Below are 9,662 nucleotides of genomic sequence, written 5' to 3' on the forward strand. Positions count from 1 at the left end.
TGAATGTGGGGGCTTGCTCAGAGGCAACAGGAGCACAGAAGGGGGTAAGTAAGCATCCAGTCCAACACTCCCACACACAGGATTTCATCTTGCCCTCACTGAACTCTGTTGAGGTGAAGAGTTGACAAGAGAAACCTAAGGAATAAGCTACAACCACATAACAAGGTCTGACACGGTGCTTGGTGGCCACGTTTTCCTCCAGTTAAAGAGGCTCCTGGGATTGAGGCACAATTTCTTTTAATGATAAACATCCTCTCAACATTTGCTTTTCTTTGGAAAAATTCCTGTAAGTTTTATGTCTTGAAGCTGGGCTCACATAATGGGAAATTATGTATAATACAGTGTAATTAAAACCTTCCTATAAGGGTACCGCTCCTCCCCCACTACACACTATTGAACCAACTCCATCATATGGCAGAGCAGAGAGTGTGGGTTGTCAGTCTGTGCATTACACATGGTAATTCCAGTAAAAGCAGTGAGCATGGCACTCAATGAGAACACACTTTGCTCATACACACTCCCTCCCTAGTGCTGATCCCATTGATGTTTATTTAAGTTTCATGTTTATTTGCTAAAAAAAAAAAATATCAGATTGAATCACCATGCATTCCCTTGTGGATTACACTGTTGTGCAATTGCACCACTTGTTCTGAGGTCTTCTCAATTTAGTTGAGTAATCCGATATGGGGATCTGAGTAACAACTCCCATTTTTAACTCCATACGGTGAACTCCTCTGTCAGCTCTCTGAGCAGTAATTCACTGCTGCACAACCACAGAGTGAAACTTTAATGATGCAAGTGCGGAAAATGAGGAGCTGTTTGGGAGATAAACATTCTACTTGTACACTAAATTGTTTAAAAAACTACTACAAAAATTGGCCTGCCTGCTTCATAAACTCCTCAATAAAATTAGGCTACCCTTTGCATGACCTTCAGTTGGAGCTGAGGGGACTCTATGGAAAACACTGCTGTTATTCTTGTGGGAAGGTACCTCTGCACGCTCTCACATCAGTTGGTTCATCGAGGATCTCACCATCTCTACCACAGCACAACCACAGTGAAAGCTATCCCTGTGCAAGGGACAGAAGCCTACAGTGTGTTAGACGCTGGCTACAAACCTTTCTGTAATAGAAAGTGAAACAAAGCAAAACACAGAACAGCCCTAACAGAAAATATGAACACTACAAAGGCAGATTTCCAAAATGCTGGTGGTGTAACTCGGCTTTAGCCTGCTAAAATCTGGAAGACTCCTTAGGATTCATATACTTCAGACCTGGAAAGCAACAGGATATCACTTATAATAACAGTACATGAACACATACTCCTATCTTCTTTACAGACTTAAAATGACCACAAAACCTGTACTTTAAAACTGATTTATAAAGAAAATCATGGTTTCGGCAGAAGTAATATTGTAAAGCCACTACCTGCTTATAACATCAAATTAATTGATGATGTAATTATCACAGACCCGAGTGTCATGGTGGATTGTAGAATAGTTTTTGCTTGATGTTCTATCTGGCAATTAGTGGTAAATTGTTAGTGAGGTTTTTAATCTGCTAACATTCAGATAAGGGCAGGCAGCCAGCACCACACTCAGAGAAGTCTTCCATCTGCCTAAGCTTCGCAGTATTATTAGGAACAGTGTTATTTCAACTGTGAAAAAAGTGGGAACAACAAAAAAAGTTTTATTGTACAGATTTCAATGGCTCATTCATCTGGTAAAAATCAGTTAAATTGGCTTGCCTTTCTTACGTCCACTCTTTAAAAATCAGAACAAACTGACATTCTCCCTTGACCTGGTTATCTTTTCAAGTCTTCAATTTATGCAGTTCCAAGGATGAGACATCCCTGAGTCTGTTTCCTGAGCATAAGATCAAGAATGAAGATTTTAGTGTGCTGCCTCCGAGGGCCAATTCCCCCACAGTGGTAACTGCAAGTGCATGGGAAGAGGTAATGAACATAAAAGCCAAAACAAAGGTTTACATTTCCCCCGAGTTACAAAGCTCAGCTCAGTAAGTGCTCCTCTGTGTCCTAGGAACCAGGCTTCAGCATAGCCAGTGGATGTGCAGCTATACTCAACCTCATCCTCTCTCATAGCACCTCTCATCCCTAAGTCTCAAAATTCTTTAGAGAGAAAATTAATGTCACAGTCTCCTTTTCACAGGTAAAGCTGTCTTGCTGAAGACCAGGCACTGACATTATTGCAGGCTGACAGCAGGTATCCAAGCTGCCTGACTGCTCAGAATGCAGTCCACCAGGCAACGCTGGCTTGTGTGAAATACCAGTTAGATACAGTTTATGTGTAGGGAAGTTCTGACAAATATTCACACGGGTTAGGCAATGTGCCATAGATGCACCGTACTGCTACTGTGGTAGACAAGTATCTTATTTCCTCTGGCCCTATCCCTTCTTGCACAGAGAGTAAATGTATATGGCTGTATTATTAAAACATGAGAGCACATTAGACCAAAGAAACGATGCATACTGGAAGCATCATTTATTCATCTCTGAGTGTGCTTTAGCATCCCCTTGGATGGTAAGCAGCAATAAAAATGTAACATATATGCCATTTTTCCATGTCAAGCAAGAAGATGTGTTGAGTAACAGTAAAGTGAGGCAGGCTATAAAACTGAGGAATGAGGATTGTTTCAGCTAAATTTCTAGTGACTCAATAAGAACATGCTGCTATTGCTTCCACTTGCCTACCAATACTGAGGGTTTTTTTTCCCAAAATGACTGAATACTGCCAGTTTGAACAGTCTTTGTTGGGAGTTTTACTAAAACAAGTGAAATTAAATCAGATTTTAAAAAATGTTGACTCAGAAGTTTGCTAGTCTCATCAGAAGAAATGATTGCTTGTCGCTGCCCAGCTCTTGGGTACAATCCTGAATACAAGGCCAACCTACAGGAGGAAACATAAGGGCAGCAACAAACAAAATAAGGGTACACAAATAAAATCTGCCTATCAGGATTGGCAGCTGCCCAAGAAATCTGCCCACATTACCCCAAGCCATTCACTCAATTTCATACTGGAAGTGTGATTCAGTCAGCAATGTGCCATTTCAGACTCACGTCTGGCTCCCACATGACTAAGTGCTCCACAGCTATTCAGCTCTCTACACCTCCACTGAGCTCCAGCAATTATCAGCAATAATCCTTGGGGATCTAGCAAAAAGATACGATATTTCATGTGACAGCAACAGCAGAACTACAACAAGCCATGTGGTGTTTGTGCCTGAGCCCCATTTTAAGGATGTCAGGCACCAGCACAGTTGTGGCTGCCACTGCCTGCTCAAAGCAGTTCACAGTTTGAACTTGAACACTAAACAAACCAGACAAAGCCTGAACTTCCAACCTGCATTGTGCATTTTCATGACCTTCACCCACCTGTATATTCTGCACTCCTATCTCAGTGAGCCAGTCAGTGAGATTTCACATCAAGGGAGGTTTACCTTCTGTTCTAACTAATATTATTTTTGTACATATTCATCTTATCTACCAGAGGACTTATGCATTCACTTTTGCCCCATATATGTCCAAGAAAAGATCACAGAATCGTAGAACAGAACCATAGCATCACTTAGGTTGGAAAACACTTGAGTCCAACCACTAACCAGAATATAATGCATGTTTTACAAGTCAGACTATCAATCAGAACTGAACTCTAACATCCATTATGCAAAATATCCAAAACGGACTAACAAGTCAGTTAAGAGGAAAATATTCATAGCCTGGATTTAAAAGCTCCACAGCATTTTAGACACAATAAGCAATTCTACAGCTTGTGTAAATGTTAATCAGATATCGGATACAGAATTCAAAGACTCTGCTCTGCATTTAAAGCATGTTATAGTTCAGAGTCTCGCCTTCTTAGACAGTTACAACCTACACGCTCCTTTTCTAGACCAAAGCTAAGATCCAGGGTAGAAACAGTAAAATAAAGATGGAAGGAACGTCGCGCATGTGAAGATCTGAAAAGAAAATTAATATATTCCATCTTATTTCTGCAGACATCAGGCAGTCATGAGTTACTGTTTCCATGCTGCTGAAGAGGAGAACAACTGCAGATTTTCAAAACAGGGGCCCTGAGCCCATTCAGAGGTTTAGCTTTTCTGGGGAAAAAGGCAGGGAGGGGAATTCAGTTTGTTCTTTCAGACCACATTTTAGTTTAGAACCAACCTATATACCAGCCACGTCTGATTTAGCCCACGTTTTCTCTGCAAACCTATAACAGAAATAACATTTCTAAAGTAAAGCATGCTCAAAGGTAGCTAGTGCTTAGGGAAATGCCTTAACACAGCATCTACTTTGACATGCAGTTCTTCATCCAGTTTTCTCCTACTGACTCCAACGGTCATGGCTCCACTTCTGACTCTGAAGGAAAAAACTTGGTAGCATTGGTCTAACATGTGTGTCTGACTTGCAAGCACAGCAGCTTTCTCTTGCACAGCCTCTTCCATCCTTCAAAAGATTCAAAATGTAATCCTTAGTGTCACCAAGAGAGAACCAGCCTAAACAAACCCCCAGTCGTTGTTTAAACTCTGCAGAAGTTGGTCAACAGAGGATGACTTACCTGCTTTACCGTATCTGCTCAAATGTGCAATCACCTCCTTGACCTTCTTAAACAGTCATGCACCAAGTGATACTCAAATGAATAAAGGAGACCTACATATATAACATTCATAAGAGATAATACAGGCGTTTTCCTAGTTTGCTACAATCATCATTCAGTTTCCTCTACCACATATGTGCAGTTGCGTTATCTCAAGTGAGGCTGATTTACAACTGGGAAAGCAGAACTTGTTGCTTTTACTTGTGTCATACAATCTAACCCAGGTGATACACTAATACAGTTCCTCAGCAATTAACTTCCTCAATGTTTAAAACTAAACCAAAACATGCTTTGATGTTCAGACTGTGTTTCACTCTGCCGCTCTGTGGAAGAGCTGCACCCTTCCTCATGGGTAGATTTTTGTTTGAAAGACCACAAGAGGTTTAAACTAATTTAAGGTGAATAAATTTCTCAAGGTAGAGGTTCTTGTACTTCTGCAGCCAGGGGAAATTCAACGGCAAAATAAAATTAATTTTAACCACAAGAAATAGAAGAATGTTAGCAGATTAATTTGAAGAAATTAATCTGTGCCTTTATACTTGAATTGTTGGTTTAACACAGTCAGACTTGCAGAAAAAACAAACTGTATGCACCACATTAGCTAAGCACAAGACATTTAGTCCTCAAAAGTTAGTTTTTAAAAGTAAATAGGAGTGAAGGAAGCAACACAGGAAAAAGAGTAAGAATAAAAAACCAACAATGGTTGCCAGGCTATACCTAGTTCTAAAAATGCCTGATCTTTATAGTCAAAGCATTCCTCTTCCTCATCCAAGATACTGACGAGGAAGAGCAAAGCAGAGAAACAAAGTACCACAGCTTTTCCTTAATTTCTGAATATATTAAAATTTCTGAATATATTAAAGGCAGTGTCATGGGAAATCCACCTATTCTTTATGGAGGCAAAGGGTAAAGAGTGACAGGACTGCTCACTGGTGCAAGCACTACATCTCTCTTTGCAGGAGGTGCAGCTTTCAGCCCTACAGACATCTGTGGTGGCACACAGCTCTTCTCTCTGCTGGCTGCCTGTTGGCCAACATCTTTCCCATTACTTTTATGTGGGAACCTTCCATCTGGCTCACCATCTTCCCTGCTCATCCACACCTCCCCTCTCCCCCTTTATTTGCTTCCCTTAATTTGTCTCTTTCATACCTCTACCACACAGTTCATGGAATACACTCCTCATATGTGGAGTGCCTAAGACCTACCCAGTGCTGCTCAGTCACTTGCCCAGATGTTGCATCTGTTTAAATGTCCAGGGCACTATATAAGGCACTCCTACCCAGTGCCTCCATCATACCAAACAGGGCTGTTCAAGCCCACCGAAACATCTGAATGACTTTTTAAATGTCTGAACATGCTCCCAAGATCTATACAAGCTGCAGAAGTACAATTATTACAGAGTATCATTAGCAGCACTGCTTTGAAACAAAGTTTCCTAGCAAATTTCAGAATCAATTTAATTAAACCTTCTCTATATTTGTCCAGTGCTACTATGATAAATAAATGATTATGATATGACAACATAATGATATGACAACAACTGAAAAATGGATAAATTAAGAAATCACACTCCAAACAAACTGTAGTATTTAATCTTTTTCTTTCCCACTCCTTCCTTGGCATTGCAATGGTATGACCCCTCCTTGAGCAGGAACACACACCTCAAGAACCCAGACATAAAAAACACACTTCTGAAACCAAAATAAGTGTATTTCAGAACTAAGCCTTCAATACTCACCCAAAGTGTTTGTTGCAAAGTTTTTTTCAAGTCCATCTTCAGTTAATTCTCTGTTATTCACCATACATCCTGCGTTGTTGATCTGTAAGACAACTCCTGTAAACAAGACTGATTTACACAAATATCTACAAACAAAACCACACATACAAGCAGTCCATGTTAGTCTGTTGTTTTCTGACACTGTAACAACGATGCTATCCCAAGTCACACCACTCTCTCACTGATCATAAAGTTTTTTCCCAAAAGAAAAGATCCTCAGAAAAATGAATCCTCAGAAAAATAATACACAGTATTACACTAAGAGTCAACTGTACTTGTAGTGCCTTACTCCACGTTTTAAAACTATTTTCTCACAGAAAATAATATGCAAGTTATAAAGCAGCTATTGGAACATAAATAAACAGTGCAGTTTGTTAGTCTCACCTGAGGGATCACACTGGCCCCACATCATTTGTGCTATGTGGTAAGCACCAAAACGGCTGCTCCAGGTGCCTTGGTTTTAGTACAGATCCCAGAGCAAATTAGCACTGCTAAATAAAGTGGAGGGAGTACTGAGCCCCTTATGATCCATGCTGTTTAACTCTTAGCTCCCTCCCTGGCTTTGTTTTAGACTGCTCTAACTAGACTTCCTATAAAAGTTTAATCTTTAAGAGGGACTAGCTCGAAGCAAGTGTAATCTGGCCGTGGGAGGAGGCATCAGTCCCTGTCATATTCTATTTAGCGTAACATGCATAGCCTCTTACGCAACCTGAAGGCCACAAGGTTTGCATGGTGAGAACCTCAAAAGATGTAGCTAAAAATTACTGCATTTCTCTCTTTTTTTAAATGTCGTGTCTGTATTATGTCAACTGAGGATAGAAAAGGGTAAACAGATTACAGAGACTACTGCAGCAATGTCTAGAGAAAATAAAGCAGAGAACTGCTAGTCAAATTGTAACATCTTAGATTACCCACTGGACAGGTTCAGAGGCTACACACTCCAAAGACAGACACATGATTTAAGTATGCAAACTTACCAACACATTCAATCTATATTCATTTTTGAATTTTTCAGCAAACATCCAGATTTCCTTGGGATTAGATATATCCACAACATGCAAGAAGATATTCTAAAGGAGAAAAAAAAAAGTTACAAACATGGAGAGTGAAGAGATCTTATTCACTGCTAAGGCCTGTCTAGGTGAAAAGGTATTTATACAGTATGGAGAAAAAATTATCTCCATGACACAACTAAAACACAGCTAATATGCACAACTGGGAAATCTAATTCTAGTCCTTAAAATATGTTTAGTCACTTGATTCGGTGGCTTCAGAGCCATAGCTTTTTAATGCCAAATTTATTAAAAGAGTCCTACTTAGATAAATATACATGACAGACAGCCAGGTACACCAGAGAACTAAAAAATATTGCAAATCCTGCAAAACTTCTGTCTAAACAATTCATACAGCAGCTTCCTCTTTAGCTGAAAGCAACTTTCCAAAGCAATGCTCAAGGTCACGGCATCATAAAATAATTTAGGTTGGAAGGGACCTCTGGAGGCCTCTTGGTGCTAGCCTATACTGCTCCATGGGATTACTCCACCCCAGGGCAGGATCTGCTCTTAGTGAACTTCATGAGGTTCATGCCAGCACATTTCGTCACCCGTTAAATCCCTCTGAACAGCAGCTCTGCTCTCCAGCTCCCCCCTGCCCATCTGAGACCATCTGCAATCTGACAAAGATTGCACTTCACTGCATAGTCCAAGTTGTTAAAAGAGACATTAAACAGTCTGACCCTATGGGTCTTCCCTAGCCCTCTAAAAAAGGCTCCATCTACTCCCTCTGGCAGTCTGTAGCAGACATCCACCAGGATGTAATCCATACTGATCTGACCTCTGGACCTTACCCATAAGCTCTTAACTGGCTTCTTACTCATTTCAAAGCAAAACTCCATGCATTCAAGCCACTCCTTTGCATAGAGTACCATTCCTCCTCATCTTCCCAGCTTGCCCTTCTAAAAGGGCCTCTATACACCCATTCCAGCACGCCAGTCATGCCAACCATGTCTCTCTAATCCAAGTGAGATCACAGCTCTGCAACCATGCATGGATTCCTGCTTGTTTCCTACGCTACTGTGTATTCATATGCAGGCGTTCGAGAAGGGCTCCCAGTCATGTTGCTTTAACATAAGAACTGTTGAGAGCCTCCTAAATTTTCCACAATACCCTAGGTCTGAGTCTCCAGCAAGTGACAAACCTCTCAAGACACCAAGCCAAGATGGCAGATGGGTCCTTCCATCCCCCACAGGAGGGAGCCTCCAGCCATTATCACCCATCTCTTCCTCCCAGTGCTCACAACACTTCAGTCTCATCTGGCTCCAACACCTTCCCTGGCAGAGCTTGTTCTTCCTCATCTGTTACCACAGCACTACACCTACCCCACAAACGGACATCTGCAGGCAGAGAACAAACCTGCCTTCTGCTGCCAGCAGTCACAAGCTTCCCGCCTTCATCCTCTGAAGAGTCTCTATCCACCACTTATTTGAGCACAGCTTCTAGCTGTCCCTTCTTCCATACGGTTATGCAGCCTGCTCATCTGCAGTTGCTTCACCTGGCAGCCCAGCACCTTGACCACAGCAGAACCCAACAGATGAGGCCATCACCCTGCCCTCCTCCTCTTCTAGAGGGAAAAGTACCAGTACCTCTCTGCAGCCCAACATCAACCCCACCTCTGGAGCTCTGTCTGGGCCAGCCTCCGATGTGCCAGGTGTAGTTGCTCCAACCAGGGCAGAAGAGCACGCTTTTGGGTGCATTGCTGCGCCCACTCCAGCTGTCTCAGAAGCTTGACATGAGAGCAAAGTCATAATTTTCTAAGCCACTAAAGCTAGAAATATTTCCTCTCTCCAAAACATCAGAAACCTTTTACTGTTTGTTATAGGCAATTTTCCTGCTTTTTGCAAATTTGTGTTCCACCTAGTACAAGCACAGTGGCATTTATCAGCATACAAAAGGCATGTCAACTCCTACTCTTCTCCTAGACAGCACTTAGTCTCAAAGACACACCACCCAGAGTCTTATGACGTATCCCAGGAAAAGGCAGTTTTAAAATAATTATGCAGAGGATGTGTTCTCATGCAGAACAACAAATAATCATTAAAGAGTGTCCTCTCTTTTCAAGTTGTTTCTTTAAATACTCATTATACAAGCAGATAAGGTAAAGGAAGAAGCTGAGAAAACTGTAAGGCATTATTCCCTGCCTATAATTCTGCTTCCCTGAAGATAAAAAAACCACAATTTTTTCTCTCTAGCCATTGGATTTCAGCTCCCTAGT

The 9,662-nt window shown here is 41.4% G+C and overlaps 1 protein-coding gene across 1 annotated transcript in view; it reads right to left on the reverse strand.

The window, feature by feature from the left end:
- DHRS12 (dehydrogenase/reductase (SDR family) member 12) overlaps positions 1 to 8,319 on the reverse strand; it is a 16,336-nt gene extending 8,017 nt beyond the window's left edge. Inside the window, exons 1-3 of the mRNA XM_010184857.1 lie at positions 8,239 to 8,319; positions 7,370 to 7,462; positions 6,354 to 6,435 (exon numbers count right to left, since the gene is read on the reverse strand). Of these exons, the coding sequence (XP_010183159.1) occupies positions 6,354 to 6,435; positions 7,370 to 7,462; positions 8,239 to 8,319 (256 nt within the window). The remainder of the gene's footprint in view (positions 1 to 6,353; positions 6,436 to 7,369; positions 7,463 to 8,238) is intronic.
- Between the last annotated feature and the right edge of the window lie 1,343 nt (positions 8,320 to 9,662).

Source organism: Mesitornis unicolor, unplaced genomic scaffold, assembly GCF_000695765.1.
Source record: "Mesitornis unicolor isolate BGI_N332 unplaced genomic scaffold, ASM69576v1 scaffold36905, whole genome shotgun sequence".
Lineage (NCBI taxonomy): Eukaryota > Metazoa > Chordata > Aves > Mesitornithiformes > Mesitornithidae > Mesitornis > Mesitornis unicolor.